The sequence below is a fragment of the Lontra canadensis genome, unplaced genomic scaffold (assembly GCF_010015895.1).
Source record: "Lontra canadensis isolate GAN:19392208 unplaced genomic scaffold, GSC_riverotter_1.0 scaffold20, whole genome shotgun sequence".
In the NCBI taxonomy this organism is placed as follows: domain Eukaryota; kingdom Metazoa; phylum Chordata; class Mammalia; order Carnivora; family Mustelidae; genus Lontra; species Lontra canadensis.
In genome coordinates, this window is record NW_022631014.1 from 12495093 (window position 1) to 12514572 (window position 19480).

Below are 19480 nucleotides of genomic sequence, written 5' to 3' on the forward strand. Positions count from 1 at the left end.
GTGACATCACCCTTAGCTAAAATCTAGCCTGTTTACATCTCAATTCAGTAGGTAACAGAATGCTTTCTCCGGAGTTGTGAAATAGGGAGGATGATGAAGTCCAGTTTTCTTCTGAATCTTTATGACCTCCTTCTTTCCTTCATCCAACAGGTATTTTTTAAACACCTATTATGTGCTTGGTACTAAGGATACAACAGTGAGTCGAAGGGGAAAATGTAATCCCTGTCCTCAGAAAAGTTGGACTTGAGTGGGGGAGAGGAATAGAAATGAAAGAATGACACAAAATCATCACAAAACCAAAGCTGTACTAAGTGCTAACAATGAGAAGCGTAAGGTGCTAAGAGAACCTGTAATAAAAGATCTATTCAGGGAGATCAGGGAAAGCTTGTCCATCCAGGAAGTTAGGATGGGTTCAAGCAAGACCGGAAGTTGGCTGGGTAAAGAGGAAAGGAAGGAAGGAGAAAGGGAAGGGTGCCCTGGGAAAAGCTCTGTGCAGGAGGAATCGTGGGTATGCTCTATGAATCTGGAAAAGGCTCTCAGCTGGAGAGGAAGAGAAGCCCACTGAAAGGTTACCAGAGAGGAAGGGCATTGAAGGATCTGGTTTCTAACCTCCATCTCAAGAGCAGTGGGAAGCCATTGAATGAATTTAATCAGAGGCTTGGTATAATTAGGTTTGCATTTTGAAAAGCAGACTTCAGCTCTGAGCTAAGAAACTGGATGACTGGGCCCAGAATGCCCATGACTGGGGATGGGTGGTTAGGAGATCTCCCACCCTAGTGATGGCAGTGGCATGGGTGGGGTTGAAGTGGAGGAAATGGCAAGAAGCAGATTTTGAGCACAACTCTCTGACTAAAGTGGCTCCTGCATTAGCAGGAAGCCTGTTTGGTAAGGCAAGGCTGTTTGGTAAGCAAGAAAATGCCCAGTGCTCCTGATTTCCCTGCCCTTCCTGAACACAAGAGCTGGGAAGTGGTCTTTTCCTAAGAGACATTCAGAGGCAGCCCCAGTGTTGGGGGGACCAATGGTGAGGAGACTTGAAGTTTCCGGGACCAAACAAATGAATGCTTAGATTGACAGGGACGTTTTCTGGAGTTGGGTTTCCGGGGAGAGCTATTTGCTTTTCTTCCCAGCGAGCCTGGCCACCTGCCTTGGCAAATAATCTTTCTCTCAGATAAAGGAAGTTCATTGTGTAGCCTACTGGAAGATCTCCTGGCCAGCAAACCATACAGAACTTAAGTCTTTGAGAGCTGGAAGTAAGATGAGCATATAATTCCTTACCCATCCAAGGTGCATGGGAAAGAAGAAGGGGCTTCTTTAATAATTAAACCTCAAAGGTTTAAACCTCAGGATCTCTGAGGGCAAACTTGGTCACCCTAGCAAGAAGGGAGGGTTGAAAGTCTATCCTGTCCTGCTGCCTTTGTTTCTCCTTCCACAGAGGAGAAGCTAAGGGTTGTCTCTCATCGCAGGGTTTGGAATGCAAACCCCAGCACTGACCTGACTCCCAGGCCACTTTTCCATTTTCATTTTCTGCCACACTCCATATAGTCTCAACATAAAATTCCCACCACTGTCACTCTGTGGCTGCTGTTCTTTTACCCTTGCAGAGGCAATTCCAAAAGGGAGGCAGTGCTCGAGAGTGCATCAGAAATGTGGCACCATGGATGTCCCGGATCAGAACCCGCATTTTCACAATACTCAGGTGGTCTATTTGTGCAGTAAAGTTTGGGAAAAAAACAAAAAACAAAAAACAAAAAACTAAAAACAAAAACAAACAAACAAAAAATTCCGGACTTCGACCTACCTTAAGCAAAACATTTTACAATGTGGCGGCGTGTGTCTGTGTAACCGAAACCAAAGTTCAGTGAGGCAATCCTTACTATTCGATTTGAAACAGAAATGTGCTCACAGCTCCGATTTCAGCATCCACTCTTGGGAGCTGGAAAACACAGTTCTGGAGCACCTGGGAACAATGCAAAGAAGGTCGTGGGGAGGCGGAAGATGCTCCCTGGGGGTGCTCTGGGTAGTGTATACACTGTGTGTTCAGCTCCTTTCTGAAACGCGTGCCCTCAGTCACGCCGGGGTAAATACTTGGAGCCAGGAACTCCCGAGGGCGGTGGGGGCAGCGGAAAGTTTGCCAAAGCCCTCGGAGGGGCCGGTCTCAGGGACATGATTGGCAGTCAGGAGAGAGAGGAGGGCTGGAAGCCGAGTGGAGGGAGAAGGCTCTCGGGCTGCGAGAGGTCCTGCCCAGCTGTTGGCGAGGAGTTTCCTGTTTCCCCCGCGGCGCCCGGGTGAAGTTGAGTGAGTCACTCGCGCGCACCGACCGAAGACACCCCCGCGCGCGCGCTCGCCAGGGGCAGGAGCCGGCCTCCTGCGCAGCTCCCCTCGGCCGCCGGGGGCCTCCCCGCGCCCCGCCGGCCTCCAGGCCCCCTCCCGGCTGGCGAGCGGCGCCACATCTGGCCCGCGCATCTGCCCGGCCGGCCGGCGCGGGGTCCCGAGAGGGCGCGGCGCGGAGGCGCAGCCGGGGCTCCGGGAGGCGCCGTCCGCTGCGCTCGGGGCTCGGTCTATGACGAGCGGCGGGGGCTGCCATGGGTCGGGGGCTGCTCAGGGGCCTGTGGCCGCTGCACATCATCCTGTGGACGCGCATCGCCAGCACGATCCCGCCGCAAGTTCAGAAGTCGGGTGAGTGGCCCCCAGGTGGGCTCGGCTGGACGCCGGGGGGTCCCCGCTGCGCTTTGACAGTCGGCCCCCCGCGCCCGGCGCTCGGGCGGAAACGCGAAAGTTCCCTCGGCTGCACCCACGCAGCGCGGCTCCCCGGGGCGCCGGGCTGTGAGTTTCTCTTTCAAAAGAGGAGGAAAGTTAAAGAGGAAGGGGCACGGGGCACGTCGGGCCCCCTTTGTGCGGGCAGGAAAGGCGTTGTGCCTGCCGCGTTCGAGGCGAGCCCCCACCCCCGGAAAGGGAAGTTTGAGAAGTTGCTTGGGTATCTGAAGGAGGCTGGGGAGCTGCGGCCCGGTGCGGAGGCCGCCGAGGCCGCCAAAGCAGCTGGCGCACCTGGGGTCGCCGCGGCCCGGGGCGATGCTGCGTGCCCACCCAGCTCCCGGCCAGACACCCCCTTCAGTGGCCCGCAATTCCAGTCTGGGCTCTGGGGAGGCGCTGCACGTTCCCCCAGGCCCGCTTCTCGGCCCCGAGTCACTGTATGAAAGTTTCACGGAACCAGGCAATTTCCAAAAGAAAGTTATCTGGCTCCACCGAGGGCTGGGCGTGGGTGGGGTAGGGAGCGGGGATTGTCAGGTGGCAGGCGGGGAATTATTAACTCGGTGCCCACTAGGTGCTAGGTGCTGGGTGCTGGGTGCCCGAGATGTTGCCTGGAGCCAGACAGCCCTGCCTTGCCGGAGGTGATGGTTCTCTGCAACTGTCCTTTGAGGGAAACGGAAAGGTTAAATTCCTAACTGTCCCTGAGCTCCCCATCTCTGGTCGTCTTCGGAGGTGAAAAAATGCAAGAATTGAGTTGTTAATTACTTATTATGGAAAGTACCGAACCCCCTTGAGACTTTAAAAGTTATTACTTTCTGGCAGCCGTGATCTGCATAACCCAGTTATCTGCAGCTGGGGCCTGGGTTAACTGAGTACTTGGAACCTGAGGGCCTCAGCTTCCTTATCTGTAAAATGGTTAGATTTGGTTAACTTTACATCCCCTTCATCTGTGACATCTTGTCGCTCTCTTTCCCCTTTGGTGACTTGGAGATGCCCTGATAGCCCACATCACCCTGAGGAGCTTGCTTTATTTACCTGGGCCACGGACAGACTTACCTTTAGGTTTGTCTAGAAGAAATAAGCACCAGGTTCTAAATGGTAGGCCTCGGAGTATTTGAAGTGAATTGAGAACTTTTTAAAATGACATTTCTTCTTGAAGGTGGCATGGAGATGGGAGTTTTGAATGGCATGAGGAAGAAACACTGTTGTAAACAAAAAAAAATGTTAAAAATCATTAAAACTTTTGTTTCAAGCTAGGAAAGAAGGAAATCAAACGACCTTGATTTCGTTTACAAGGAAGATTTATGGATTTTCAAATTCCAGACTCAGTAGTTCATGAGTCAATTTCATTTCATCTATATACACATTTCTAAACAATTAACTTAAAAGCCTCGTGGCTTTTTATTTGGGCTTTTGAACAGTTTTAAACAACCCACAGATTTCATATTTGATGGAATTAAAGTCTCCAAATTTGAACTAAGGAATCATTTTGGAATTTGCATTCATTTGAAATTAAATTTTCAAAGATACTGGAAGGTTGAAGGTAGCTATAATGAAAATGAGAAACCTACTTCCACTTCCATTTTAATTTTCCATATAAGTAAGCAGTTTCAGGATTTTTCTAAAATAACTGCTAAACCGTCAAGACATTTTTCAAAATATCTTCCTGTGTGATAAGATATGAGGAAATGAGATGCCTAGCAACATCCTTTTAGGCCCCGCAAAAAAGTCCATCTTCTGTTCCATAGATTGATAAGTGGGCCAAGGATTTCAGTATAAGAACAAACTTCACTAAGAAATGTACTTAAAGCCTTCTTAAATTTTGTTTTGTTTTGTTTTGTAGATCCACCCTTCCTCAATGCCCCAAATTAAGTAATGACTCTTCAGGGGGAAATCTTAAATGTTAGAAAACTCTTCAGATCTGGAAAATGTGACCAGTACTTTTCAAATACCTAACAAGAGATTTCTGTTGAGGACTCAGTGTTGGTAAAAGTATCATACAGATAAACTTCTTACCTAAAATCATATTAATTATGTATTTATTTTTGTCAAGGTCAGAGACTAGTGATTACTAGGCCCAGAATTTGATCTTTGGTCTATGGCTTTTCAGAAAACAAATTTTGACCCCCCTGACTGCTTCCTTTAGTAACATCAGTTGTGGTCTATACAAAATCCTGTTTTGGATTTTTTGCCTTTTTACAAGGTAGCACCCCATGGTGATGAGTCCTTATTATTGTCTGTGTAGCTGCCTCAACTGCTACATGATTTCCATTTTAGTTTTCCAATCCTTAGTTATCAACACAACTTTTAAAATTTTTCTTTATTTTTTTAACCCCATTTTTCCAATTAAGAATGACACCTCATTGGTGCCATTGTAAAAAAAAACAGCTATTACTAATTGGTCCTTCTCAGCATATTTATAGAGTATCTCCTTGTACCAGGCAGGAGATTCAGACCTGGAGACACTATCCCAAACGAATAAGACAGTTGAACGTATGGGAGGGTGTTAAAGGCAGAGACCAGGACACATAGTTTAACACTTGGGAGCGTTAATGAATACTGGTGGTTTATTTTCCAGACTCCCCCTTTACAAGAGCTGTTTGGTTGTTGAATGCACTTGGAGGGGAGCAAGTTGAATGTTTTTTTTTTTTTCTCAGTCCCTCTGAATATCTTCCTTTTTGTTCATCTGTTCTTTTCTATGCCCGCCATGTTATAGGCCCCCACCCCAGTCCTCCATTCTGTAGCCATTGTGGTGGACCAATGTGCCGGTCTAATCTTTGTTTTGAGGAGAAGCTTCGAGATACGAGTTTTGGAATGGAGGCCTCGTGGGTTCCAGACCCAGCTTCCATTTACTGGCTGTGTAAGGGGACACAGTCCCCTTCCTTCTCTAACCCCCATACCCATTTGTAAAATGGGGATTCTGGAGTTATGGTGAAGATTAAATGAAATAATGCTTTGAAGTGCTTAGCCTAGTGCCTGCCACATAGTAAATGCTCAGTAAATACCAGCTTTCATTATTATTTTTAACTCCGAATTCAGGCCTCAATAGGATCCTCCATGACCTGGTTGCCATTTGATTCTGAGACTTCACATCCCACCAAGGCTCATACTTTCCCACTGTATCCTGTTCATCTTACATACACATTCTCTGAGCAGCTTAGTAGTGCCTTTGTTCAAGCTGCTGTCATTCTGGAACTCCTACCACCCGAATAATTTTCCCTCATCATTCAGACTTAAGTGTCATCTGCCCAAGGAAACCCCTTTGAATGCCTAGTGGTTGAGCTAAACATCCCCTCCTGAGGACAGGCCTCTCTCTTAGCTCATAACAATAGCTGAAATTACATCTTTACGTGACTCCCTTGCCATTCAAGCCTCTCAAAAGCAGGAGGCGTGTCTTATTAATTTCTCCATATCCAGGGTTTCTGGAAGGACCAGAAACATCACCTAGCACCCAGGAAACGTTGAGCTGAGCTCCTGGTACAATCCAGAGCAACCATTTTAACAACCAGGCAGCCCTTATCTATTGGGAGTTTGCTCTGAATAGTAAAATCTTCCTTTTACTAACTTAATGTAGAGTAGTTAACTACTAGGAGTAACTCTAAGTTAGAGCAGTTAGCTACTCTAGTTGTTAACTAGTAGAGTAGTTAACTACTCTACTAGTTAGCTACTACTTTTGACTCTGATCTAAGTAAACAGTTTGGCTGTTTTTTAGTATGTAATTGGTGTGTATTTTTTTTATTATTCTGATGAGATATGGAAAAAGATGCTTCAGCTTCTGACAAACATTCTGGAAAGTTCTCATGCAGTCCCTTTAGCTATACATTTTGAATTGATGTAAGACATTCTAAGCCATTCCAAAACTTTAGGGTTTCACCAAAGAAATTTTCCAGTAAATACTGAATTCTCTCTCTCTCTCTCTCTCTTTTTCTTCTCTAGAAGGTTGTCGAAAGGAGACTTTCATTAAAAATGAAGTGCTGAAAATCTAAATTTAGCTTTTAAGTTTCTTTTTTCATCAGGGTTTGATGTTTTGGTTTATAAGCGGTGAAGCAGAGTCCATCGAAGGGAAGTGTGGGCCCTGTAAGCAGCTTCTGTCTGCTGTAGAGCAGTGTGGGTATTATTTAGGTCTGATGCAAACCACCAAAACAGTTTAAAATAGGGTGCAGAGGAAACCTACTTCCTGGCTAGAGCATGGCATTATTTAGCCAATTTCCACATAAAGGCATAACTCTGTCACCTTGTTAGCTTCTGCCCTCCAGCTCCTCACGTGTAGCTTTGGCCGAATTAACACGTGATTTTCAGTGGAAGTGATTTAGCAGATATGCACTAGGGGTGTGCACGCTCACCACTTATTTTGTGCTACCTCTTTTTCATGTCACATTTTGCTCCCCAGGTGTGTGTTACTTCTGACCGAGGCAAGACGATGACTCTCCCTCCCTGCCTGGCATGTCAGAAGGGTTTAGAATGCTGAGCGGGCACACTGGCTCCTTTCAGGGAGGAGCGGGGGGAAAAGGGAAACCAACATTTGAAAATCTGCTCTGAGCCAGCTGCTTGACATGACTTATCTAATTTAATCTTCAGAAGAAGTCTGCAAGATGAGTTTTGTTAACTTTATTTCTAGATGGGGAAGGTGGAGTCTGCTCAAGGTCTCTTGAGGTTTGCCCATGCGTGCGTGTGCGTGTGCATGTGTGCGGGTGTGCGTGCATGTGCGTGCGTTCTCAACTTGCCCTGTTTGCATTCAGCTAGGCTCTTTCACATAGTCCATCTGTGAGCATCTGTGTTGAGATGGAAGTTAGGGAGGGGGTAAGGAGTCCTCGTGTTTGAGAAGGGGAAATATACCATCTGATACCATCAATTCAGTGCTCTTGATTTCATGATTTGCTTGGCTTGCATGATCTGCCTCCTTCCTGAGTAACTCTGTACCATAGAAAATCAAGATAAGGCCATCTCTTTAGAAGGAAACTCTACTCTTCCTAGTCTGATCAGAGTCCTGGTGGTGGGACCCACCTCATGTGACCCCATGGTTCGACCGTTTATAGCAGGACAAGCACCGTTTTCAAAGCTGTGTATTGTACATCCCACATTCCAGGCACGTAGGACCAGCATCTGTGTACAGGTCTCAAACAACTGTTGGTGAGGGCAGAAAGAACAGAATTTATCCAACATAACAAAGGCGGATGGGATGATTTGACTTTTGAGGTCCCACTAATTTGAAAACTTGTAGGTGGTTAAGATTCTTCTCCTCATGATAGGATCTGGCCTTTTACTTGCTGTGATCAGCTTTTTAGGTCTTGGCACTCAGCATGAAGCTACTGCCTCCTTAGATGTAGTCAACTCAAGATCTCCCCTTTAGGCTTTTAAGGGTTCCCTAATATCTTTGTTTTGTTTACAGGACTGAAGCTTAGTTCGTTAGAATTAGGGTTTTAGTTAGTTCATTAGAATTAGTTAGTTCATTAGAATTAGGGTTTAGTTGCAGAGTAAATGCCCGTGACTTCTAAGGATATGAGGATATAGGGGGGAAAGGCTGTTTGCTGTCAAGACATGCAGCTCTATCTCTCTCCTTTCTTTCTCTTTCTTTCTTTCTTTCTTTCTTTCTTTCTTTCTTTCTTTCTTTCTTCTCCTTTCTTTTTTTTTCTTCCTTTCCTTCCCTTCTTTCCCTTTTCTCCTTCTCTTCTTTTCTTTCTTCTTTTATGATGAGATCCCCCCTCAATTTTTTCAACTCAGTTAAAATATAGGCCTAGTATTTGGGCAAAAGGGGCCTCTGCCCTGGATATTAGAGGGCACTGCCTTTGGTCTTCTCAAGTCAGACCCCTGTACATGGAGTAAGAAGACTCTGGGCCTCTGAGTCCAAACCCCTCCTTTTTTAAGATCACATTTCAGGTACCTGGGAACAATACTTCACTGTCCAAATAGCCCTGGGTTAACTTTTACAGGCTATATGGACCTTTGGGTACCTCTGTGCCTCTAAGGGGTGGTTATGGGGGAGCTGTGTATGTATAGGGTGTGTGCAGGGATGTGTTACAACTTGGGTGTCCATGCATATCTCACAAGGCCCCACTTGATATAGGATGGAGCAGGCAGTGGAAAGAGGAAGGTATTACTGGCCAGGCCTGGGACAATGTTCACCCAAAGCACCCAGTTCCAGAAAGGGACTTGAGTAGCTCAAGAGTTTCAGAATTATACTAGGCCTTCCAAAGTATTACAAAGATACATTTGTCAGTCAAGGTAGGACAAAACCTATTTTATGGGACAGTTTCTCCACTTGATTTATAAATTTCCAATATTTTGATCTTTGGTATGTGGGCCTCTGTATGCCCTCACCCTGGGTCTTCCAGTGCCATTGGAACAACATTCTTTTGCAGAGGTGTGGGGCACCAGATTGGTTTTTGTTGATTTTATTCTGTTCTTCCTGGAGAGACTGGTCATTAGCAAAAAAAGCTAAGACTCCTTCTATAATCATAACATCGTATCTTCTTTGAGGAATTCAGTGTTTCATAGTTTGTATTTTCTTGAAGGAAACCTTAGTTCTATTAATTTGACTTGTCCTGTCTGTTATTTCACGTAACATATTTTTTTAAAAGATTTCCCAGTGCTTATTGGCATTTCCTACATGTATTGGAAACACTAGGGCAAGGTGAAACCTCTCTGGATGTTTTTTCTGCTATTGTAAATGTTTATTTGAGTGATCCATGGCCTTCTCAAGCTCTGTAAGAAAACAAGAACATTAGAACAGTGTTAAGAAGTAAAAAGCCCTTCTGACACTATAAAAGGTATAAGGTTGTCAAAACTATGCATTTTAGAGAGCCGGGGAGTTGGCAGAGCAAACATGAATGTTTCGAAGGAAAATATGGGGTCAGGTGTATGCTCTGAGCCTATGCCACAGCAGGTCTTATCTGTGAAAGCTGTAAATCATTAGAGGACTCACTGACTTCAGAGGAAACTCACTCTGCTGCTTTGTGGATGACTAGTGGTCATCCTAAAACTCTATGAAACTTTTCCACGTAGGGAAATTGAATTGGCTTCATGCTCCTGGGGAGCTGTGTCCCTCTCTTGAGGAAGCTTCATTCGTGAGCCTTCTTGGACCGGTTTCCCACTAATGTATGGAGCCCACTTACCGAGATCTTCCACTGCCTAGATTGTGCGAAACACTTCTTCTCTTTAGTTAACCTTCAAATCAACTCCAAGAGGTAGATTTTATAATACTCATTATAAGCGCTTTGGAGTTTAGAAAACTTAGCAAAGGCTGCCCTGTTATCAAGTGATTATGTTGGGGTTGGAACCAAGATGGTCTGGTCTAGGGACCTGGCCTTCAATAGTTCTATTATATATTATACTGAGACTAAGTCACCTCAGTTGACATAAACTGTTCTCTATTGTAGCATGGGTGGTGGGAGAACATAGGGGTTAAGAAAAATAATGGTAATATCCAACATATTTCTAATGTTTTAATGTTTTTCATTTATTATCCAATTTAATTTCTTTAGCTAAATAAAATAATGTTTGATGCCTACACCAGGTAATCAAACGTCATGCCAGTCTAGTGACCTCAATGAGAGAATGAAATATATACATCACTTGACAAATCGTGGCATATTTATGCCGTCAAGGAATTTTTAGGTATTCTGAGCAAAACTAAACCTTTGTTTGGAAGGATTGGGGGAATTAAAGGATGCATAAATACATGGGGGATATATATAGTATGCCAAGGTGGATTCACCATAAGTGAATGGAATATAACTTTTAAGGCTTATGCCTGGTGTAGACCCATCTCCTGGCTTTGGAAGGGAGACTGGCAATGTGGTTAGTGAGTGTCAATCAAGTCCAAGAATATTTAAGAAATCTTGCTGTGCCTTGAATATTATAGCTCACCATATAAAAGGAACTTGATAGAGGTTTTCCCAAATTTAGGGGCAATTCAGAACATTTATAGTATATCACTTAAAATGAATGATGAAGCTGAAACTTTTTCCAAGCTGTTCAGAAATAAATTACGAATTCGGATCAACAATTCTAGGGGAAAGACTGATTTATTTTTCAATTTTCTCTATACGGACTATTACAAAATATCATTGGAAGATGCAATCAAAGAGTATGCAATCAAAAAAGGTAGTAAAAATATCTCAGAGGCATGTCAGGCAGTTAACTAATAAAAATAATCATTTCTTTTCAAATTTTATGTTTGTGGTATTTGTAGCTTTTTTTAAATTTTACAATTTGTAAGATGATATTTTAAATTTCAAGTATTCACTTTCATACCTTAATTTCTATTCTTAATTTTTATATTCTTTTTCTTAGGGTGCCCCTGAAATTTAAAAGCTTCAACATTCACAAGACCCAAATCTATGCTTAATGGTAGGATTTGCTTTTTGGCCTAGAAAAATAAATAGAAATGCCTGCTCTTCTACCACCCACCCCCATACAGAGACTGAAGTCTGCATTGTTACATCACCAAACCCAAACTTCTTTTTCCAGGTTTAGCTAAACCCTTCATTTTTTTTTCCTCGTTCAGAGGCCCCATGCCAAGTAGAGAAGAAGTTGTAAATATGTAATTATCGCAGAACCTCGATCCTGAATGAAACCCAGATCTAACCCTTAGTTTGAGATGAAGACTCTACCTACAAGAGAGCTGGTGAAGACTAAAGCGTGTTATACTGGCAACCAAGGTGACTGGGTGATCTGGCCAAGTCCCTTGGCCTCACTGGTTCTCATTTTTGTCTAGGTACAGTGGCAAGAGTTGGCCTAGATGAGATTTTCAGTTTTTTTCTGTTCCGAAATGTTTCATTTTGTAGCTTTAGTGGAGGAAACCATTGAAATTAATGAAAAAACATAATCCTTAACTAATCGAAGTAGAAAACTCAAAAGTCATAACAGGACAGAGCAGACACATACCACAAACATCCACTTAGAGTTTGTCGGAGATGACTACTATTGAAAAAAGAGAACGAAACCATAGTTATTTTGAAAATTTCCTGCTACAGGTGCCTGAGCATACACCCTAACTAAATAGCATGTTTACTTGAGCTAGCACTTCTTCCTTGCTGAAAAAAAAGGTTTATTTGGTTTTGGTGGTAATACCATTTCTCTTTTGTTAATTATGGTGTTCTCATTCTCCCCTTCCTCTGAATTGGTTGAAGAATCTGTGAAAGTTTTTCCTGAGGAAGAGAATTATGAAATGCTTTGCTGTGTCTAGGAAAAGAAAGTCCTAAAGGAGCTTCTATGTTTTTTGGGAAAGGAAAAGAAACTAGTCTGAATTATAATTAGTCTTCTCTTGCCTTTCAAAGATCTGTCCACCACTTTTCTTAAAATATTCTCAGAAAAGACAGAATTTGCTACAGATTGGCAGATTGCAGACTGCTTTTTTCGGCAGGGGAGTAGCTATGAGCCCCATAATTGCATTTCTGTATGGTCTGCATACACCAGTTAGCACAGAGGAGAAATCTAACTATTGCTTTGAATGACTGTCTTGTTACTTCATATCACTTTTATGTTTTGTTCTCTAAAATGCATTGTATTGGGGGAAAACAATGATAAAATTTGACCTCAGATGTGTGAAAAGGAAAAACAACAATTTTGACAACCGGCAGTCGCATTGTGTATTCACTATTCTGGAATCCCTAAAATTACATTGTTGTAAAACAGTTTCTAACAATCGCAGCCCTTCCTGGGCACTCTTTTATTCTTATAGTTTCTATCATAATTAATTATATAATTTATATTGCCTCTCTTATCACCTATTTATTTATTCCAAGGATCCCCAGACCAGCCAGTCTCTTCCTTTTTGCTATTTTCTGTTTTCCATCACCTCTGGGAAGTCCTGCTTGTTCCAACTTCTCACCCCTTCATGAGCCTCACTTAACATCTACCTATTGTGAGTTAGAATAGGCACAGAGGTTCAGATCTGGAGCTCAAGCATTTTGACCCCAACATGATGCTTTCATATCATCCCCTGATAACGGTAGCTGAAGATGTTCTAATACCCTGCTACTCAAAGGGGGGTAGTCCAGACCCAGCAGCACCTGCATCATTGAGAATTACTGCAAATGCAGAATGTTGGTCCTGTTCAGAACCAGCATTTTAACAAGATCCCCAGGGGATTCGTGTACATATGCCCTGAAGTTTGCGACACGCTGCCCCAGTAGCCTTAAAGCATCTTCCACAGAGGAATCGAAGGACCTGCAGTAGTGTTGGTGAATCAGATCAGACTTCTTTCTGTCCCCAAGGAAGACAGGGATTCCAGGAAGAGTAGCTTCTAGTAATATGAGGGCATTTTGACTCCTGCCTGGCTACAAGGCCCCCTTCTAACTGTATGTAACTAACACACTGAAGCTAGCAGAAGCAAATGCTCTGACAGCAAGTCAAGTCAATTAGTGAGTCAGTTTTATCCTGTCTGTTTACCCAAAACATCTTCCATGGTTCTTTCTCTTGACCCAAAACTGTAGATCCTAGAGATCCGTTTCTCTGCTGAACCCATAACATTTAACACATTTATTCATTAGGCATTTAATCATAGACTGCCTTGCCATTTGTAGGCCTTAATTAAGAGCTATTATACCTTGGTGTTTCTTAAAGCATGTAGCACTGTGCTGTATACAAAGTATGAACCCAATAAATTAATGAATTAATGCCAGGTTTTTCAGGACATGGTTCTAGTCTTCGGCATTAAAAACATTTTTATCTTTTGCCTTGAGAAACTTATTTCACTGATGCTGAGTGAGAACTCACTGAATTTTTCTTGAATCCATCAACATTTTTTTAGTCTGTTCAGATCATGCTACCAGTGGGTTTTTCAGTGATTGGTATTTTATTCATCATAAGGCAATTTTTTGCACCTCCGTTACTTTTGCCTTTAAGAATTATTGGTCTCAGCCAGTAACAACAATCAGTTCTCACACCTCTTTCTGACTTTTTTCAAATAATTTTATTACCTATTTTTTTTCCTTCTGACATTGTGACTGTACTCGGCAAAAAAACAAAAAAAGAAACAGAAAAAACTTTCCATAGAAATCTATCTCATGTTGCTGCCTTTTGCTTCAAATCTCAACTTATTCATCATAATAACTGTAAACCTTATTACCTAGAATCTCGTAATCAGACAAATTTTTACAACAGGAATGCCGTTACATGAAATACATAACCATTTGGTTTCATTTTTACTCTTAAATCATGCTACCACAATGCAAGTCTGAACTCGTGTTTTCTGTCTGGTGTGAGAAGCTCTTTGGTTTCTGCCTGTGGATGCCCTTCGTCCCTTTTCTCTTTCATACATATCCAGGCCATCGGTTAAATCTTCTCCCCAGATAACATTTTGAATAGCTGGCTCCTGATAGAGAGCCTTCCGTGATCTTCTCTGTGGATCCCAGGTGACTGATAATTACACAGCCCTGACTTTCTCTTTGAGGTCAGGGGCTGTGTCAATATCCTTGTCTCTTAAGATGCATCTTGGGGTCCCAGGACCAGTTAGATGATTCCATGCATGAATGAGGCCAAGCCTCTCCCCCATTTCCCTTTCTGCTCTTATACATGTCTCAGGCCCTAGTTCCCTTTGAACTGGACATCCTCACACATCCTTCTGCTTTTAGATTTTCTAACTGGTGACTGTTATCCCAATTTTCCCATTCTCTACCCATGCCCTACCATCCTCCACATGCTGAAATAACACCTGAGTAGATGCCATTTCCTCTCTTGGCTCTTCACTTAGTTATCCCAGTCAGATTTCTCTCCTTTTTCCTCTTCACAGCCTCACCAACAGGCCTGGCTTCCACACTCAGGTGACTTAATGTGTGTGGCTGTATGCATGTGCCCGTTATTAGAATGAAAATTCTTTAATGGAGAATCTTCCGTCTGATTCTTCCCTGGCATTCACTGTGCGTTCTCACTGAAAGATTGTTGCTGTTTAGAATTCATTATTTTAAAGGCCAGAGAAACTGCTTATAAATCCAAGATGGGATTATAGGTTATACACACACATGCACACACACATATATAAATAATTTATATTTCTATTTATGTATTTATATTTAAATTTGTATATGCTTATTTTTTTTTTTTCTAGACTGTTTACCTTCTCACCATCAAGTGTGTCATCAGGGGCTTTGTCATTTATAATAAAGCCACCTTGAGGGAACAATGGGCTTGTGGGAAATTTTGAATGATCTGATACGTGTAAGTTTCTCTTTGCAGGGGAGGTTCCCTGTGCCTTCAGTCTTTAGCTTCTGTGAATTTGGGGGAGCTGCAGTCTGTGGCTGTTAAGGCCTGTTGCTTTTCCGTCCGTCACAGACTGCCTTTGATTCATCCTCCTCTCGTGTGTGAATCTTTTGTAGAGGACCCAACGTGTTATGCCTGTAGGCGCCCAAAGAAGTCATAAAGTAAATCATATTATCTGACTCAGAAGATTTTTTTTGCCACTCCTGCCTTTCATTTTTTTTATGAATTGTAGATTATCTCCTATCACTGGGATATTTGGAGAAGGGGTAGTTGAATGAAGGGGTCTAGGTGCAATGGAGAGCATCGGAAGACACCTTTCTACCTGCCTGAGGGAAGACATCCCCTGTTGCAAAGGTGACTCCTGACTTTAACAGCACAGTTTCTAGACATGCTCCTGCCTCTCTTCCTGCAGGATTGTCACCCAGGGAACCCCTCTTCCAGGGAAATTGGGGAGCTCCCCTGACTTCATAACATTACTTAGGCATGGACTAACAATGCTCTATCTGCACTATCTCAGGGAATCAGGAGATGAAACAAGAATTTTCTGTCTTAATATTCTGTGGCACTTAAGAGAAATGGTTGAGATAGAATACTTTTAATTTGATGTACTGTTGGTTAGCTTTCAGAACTGCTGAAAACATTTCTCTTTCAAGATTTTGATGATGCCATTGGTGAGGATGTTTGTGGCCGTTACATAATCACTTATGCAGCGCTGTGTGAAACGTTTGGCCAAACTCAAGAGTGTCTCCTGTTACCAGCTACCAGCTTATTAATGTAATACTTATGGTATCTTCAGGGCCAAGGAAGGAACCTGGTTTCTTGATAGTCCCATTTTTACTTTTTGAATAACTGTTGGAACTATAGTTACCTGTGCTCCAAGCTTACTGGCTTTGTTACTCCTCAAGGTATAACTTCTTCTTAAAAGCAGCTGACTAGGGGCGCCTGGCTGGCTCAGTGGGTTACGCCTCTGCCTTTCGGCTCAGGTCATGATCTCAGGGTCCTGGGATCAAGCCCTGCATCGGACTCTCTGCTCAGCGGGGAGTCTGCTTCCCCCTCTCTCTCTACCTGCCTCTCTGCCTACTTGTGCTCTCTGTCTGTCGAATAAATAAAGAAAAATCTTTACTAAAAAAAAAAAAAGCGAGTGACTGAATGGTAGATGTCTGTGTGACTCATATTCTGCCAGTCCAAACAGTTTTGTTTTTCTCTCTCTACTTTGATTCAGACATTCATCTTTAAGTTCTGGAAGGGGAATCTTCACCTTGACCTCTGACACAATGTACCATCAGTACTTTAATAAAATTTATGTTAAAGCAAGTCATGGTGAGCATTTTGTAAGGTGCCAACTGTCAAATCATTCTGTTGTACCCCTGAAGCTAATATATAATATTGAAAGTCAAGTGTACTTCAGTTAATATTAATGGTAATAATAATGAGAAAAGAGAGTCTTTAGAGGGAGTCCCTGAAAATCTTGGGAAAAACTGATCCAGTGTCACTTCTTCCCAGTTACAGGAAGTGACCGTGGAGCCCACCTTGGCACTTGTGCTCTCCGAAGGGAAGTGCCTTGAAGTTAAGAGCCAATGAAGGGGCTGGAGGTGGTAATTGAAAGCAGCCACTTGTGTGCTCTTTATCAGCAGTGACCAGGGCTGCAGTGGAAGGTCCAGATGTTTGTGAACATTTCTGCCCACAGCCCCCTCTGGCACATATCTCTTGGGAACATATAAAATGTCCTTTGTTGTTAAAATGGCTGTTAAATGAATATGAAAAGCACAACAAACATCGTAAAAATAGTCATTTGCCAGCCTGTCCAGGCAGATAAAAAACTGGTGTCAGGAAAACAGAAAAGAGCAGGGATTTGAATAACTTTATTCTTTTTGAGGCTTATGGGGGAAAGAGCACCAGTAGGAAAAAAGACTGGTGTGATAACTTTGAAGAAAACATGTTGACCATGTCTGGCTATAATAATTTTTTAATAGTCCCTTATGTTAATAGAGTGTTTTATGTAAACTGTTTCACCTGGATGTCATATTTAATTTTGGAAACAACCCTCTGAGTGGGTATAATTACCCTGTTTTACAAATGATATGGAAACAGAAGCCCAGAAAGATGAAACCATCTGAAGCATTGTAAAGACTCACAAATTTGTGTTTCTGTCATTTTACCATTTTTTGATCTCATGCTCCCTTGCTGCCTAATTTCCTAGGTAAATGTAAGACAAACACTACAGTCCTATTGTGTTTTTATATTTCCATAGCTAACTTGTAATAGAGGGGATGGTAGGGTTCACATCAGAAACCCTGTTCTTTGCCTCAAAAATCGGAAACCATATTGAGGATGGGAGAATTCCCTCCTTCAAGACACACTTCTCTGAGGGCTTTGTCCCCAAGTCTTACTAGAGTTCAAGGCTATGTAATGAGTAATTTTTCTTTTTCTTCTTTTCTTGTGGGGCAGTTTTTCTTTTACACACTGTGCAGTCTGCCTTTTTGAGGGTCATGTCATGCCTACCAGTAGACACAGGTTGCCATTTATAAAAGACTGTGGTAGTTACCACAGTCCTGTAGTTTTGCTCTTCTCCAGAGCTTCAAGGTCCTTCACATAATCAGGGAGATGGACGTCTTTACACAGGAAGGGTGTGTCTTCACCATATAGGCCTGGAGGTCAAGTGCTGTCTTTGGCTTCCTTTCCCAGAACTTCTTAAAGATAAGTGTCTGAGTAAAGATTTGGAGAGGAACAGGATTGTTTTGACTGGCAGAACAGAAGAAACACAGACATCTAGGATTTATTTAAATTACTTTTATATAAAAGAACTTATATCTTGAGGAGTAGCAAAGCCTTCTTATTTGACTGACATTTTCAAAGGCGATGGTAAAGCATCACCTTCATGAGCAGAAACTGCATTTGTTTGCCAGCCACATGAAGGTAACTGATACGCCTGCCTGCGATTTGTTCTATAAAATGTCATTTCCCCCACAGCATCAAAGGGGAAGTTGAGTCATGATATCGTTTACTCCATTTTGGTTAAGGAAACAGGTTAAATAAGCTCCCATGTTGTATAGTATGGACTTCTTTCTCCTCTTTTCCACCATTATTCATCAGGATGATTTCCCAGTGGATTTGGGATTAAGGATTATTCTGATCCTTCCACCTCTGTGAAAATTTCCCAAAAGAGATCAGCTTCTTTAAGGAATGACTGGGTTCATGAATTTATATGGAAAGTGGAGAGACCTTCAAATTAGAATAGATTTCAGTGTTACCTTTTTGTGCACTTCTTATCTAAAAGGGATGCCATAGTAAATCTTCTAGAGGACTACCTTTTATATCATCCTTTAAAAAATGGTAATTTGTATATACTGTTTTCTGTTAAGGCAGATGTAATTATATTTTTAAAAATATCCAAATTTTGAACATCTCAGAGATGGTCCTTCTTCAGATGTCTTACATTGGTGGTGCTTAGTATATAAATGGAATAAGAAAGAAAAAAAAATCAGAGACTAGGAAGAGAAATTAAATTGTAGGACTATATTGACTTAAAAGTTATTTTTTTGTGTTGTATCTATTTAGCTTCGAGATTTTCTGAAGGAAAGGCTTATCCACAACTGTTAACTCTGATCTAGGGAACTATTTATCTTATTGATTTCACTGGTAGTTTATCTAAAGGGAGATACACTTTCTTATGTTTGACTTTTCTGAAATCATTATTCATTTTGCCGTGTGGGGTCAAAACCCTTTAAAAATTCAGCTTTCTCAGGAAATCTTCTCCTCAGGTCTTCCGACAGATCTTCCTTCAAACTTATTGTGCCCTTGGCAATTGGCAAAGGATTTCCACCCTTTAAAAAGATAGGAATTTGTAAAACTCCTACTAAAAAATTAAGCTAAAAATGACCTTCCAAGGAGAATTTGTACAATAGCAACCAAATACCTGACACCAATTATGTTGATGATTCCTACCTCATCCCGAAAAATTATTAGAGTTTGAGTCACATAAGAAAATCACTTGAGGGGCGCCAGGGTGGCTCAGTTGGTTAAGCGTCTGCCTTCAGTTCAGGTCATGATCCCAAAGTCCTGGGATCAAGCCCTGCATTGGGCTCCCTGCTCAGTGGGAAGCCTGCTTCTCCCTCTGTCTCTGCCCCTCCCCCTGCTCATGCTCCATCTCTTTCTCTCAAATAAAGAAAATCTTTTTTTTAAAAAAGGGGTATATAAAAGAGATATTCATTGATTAAAATGTTCTGTTATAATGCCCTTTGCGACTTTCCTAGCCGCCAGACCAAGCTGCAAAACATGGTTTGTAGTATACCTGCCCTCCTTCCTCTCTCTGGGACTATCTGCTTTCTCTAACCCCCAAGTTTGTTCCTGTTTAGTTCTTTGCTCCATACAGAATAAATCCTTTCCTGAACCATATTTATTTTTTTTATACTTCTGGCTGCACATAAAAATCATCTGTGGAGCTTTTAAAATAATCCAGTGCCCGAGCCAAACCCCTGAAGTTCTGAATCATTCGCCCTGGTATAGGGCCCTGGCATCAGTATTGCTTGGA

The 19480-nt window shown here is 42.4% G+C and overlaps 1 protein-coding gene across 3 annotated transcripts in view; it reads left to right on the top strand.

Moving 5' to 3' along the window:
• Window positions 1-2382: 2382 nt before the first annotated feature.
• Window positions 2383-19480, top strand: part of TGFBR2 (transforming growth factor beta receptor 2) — an 85595-nt gene continuing 68497 nt past the window's right edge. The window contains exons 1-2 of one of the 3 annotated variants that reach the window (XM_032861027.1): window positions 2383-2676; window positions 10798-10851. In XM_032861027.1, the coding sequence (XP_032716918.1) occupies window positions 2583-2676; window positions 10798-10851 (148 nt within the window). In that variant the 5' untranslated portion in view covers window positions 2383-2582. Of the gene's footprint in view, window positions 2677-10797; window positions 10852-11040; window positions 11098-19480 lie in introns of those variants that run through there. The other 2 variants (XM_032861029.1, XM_032861028.1) reach the window with 2 other exon arrangements.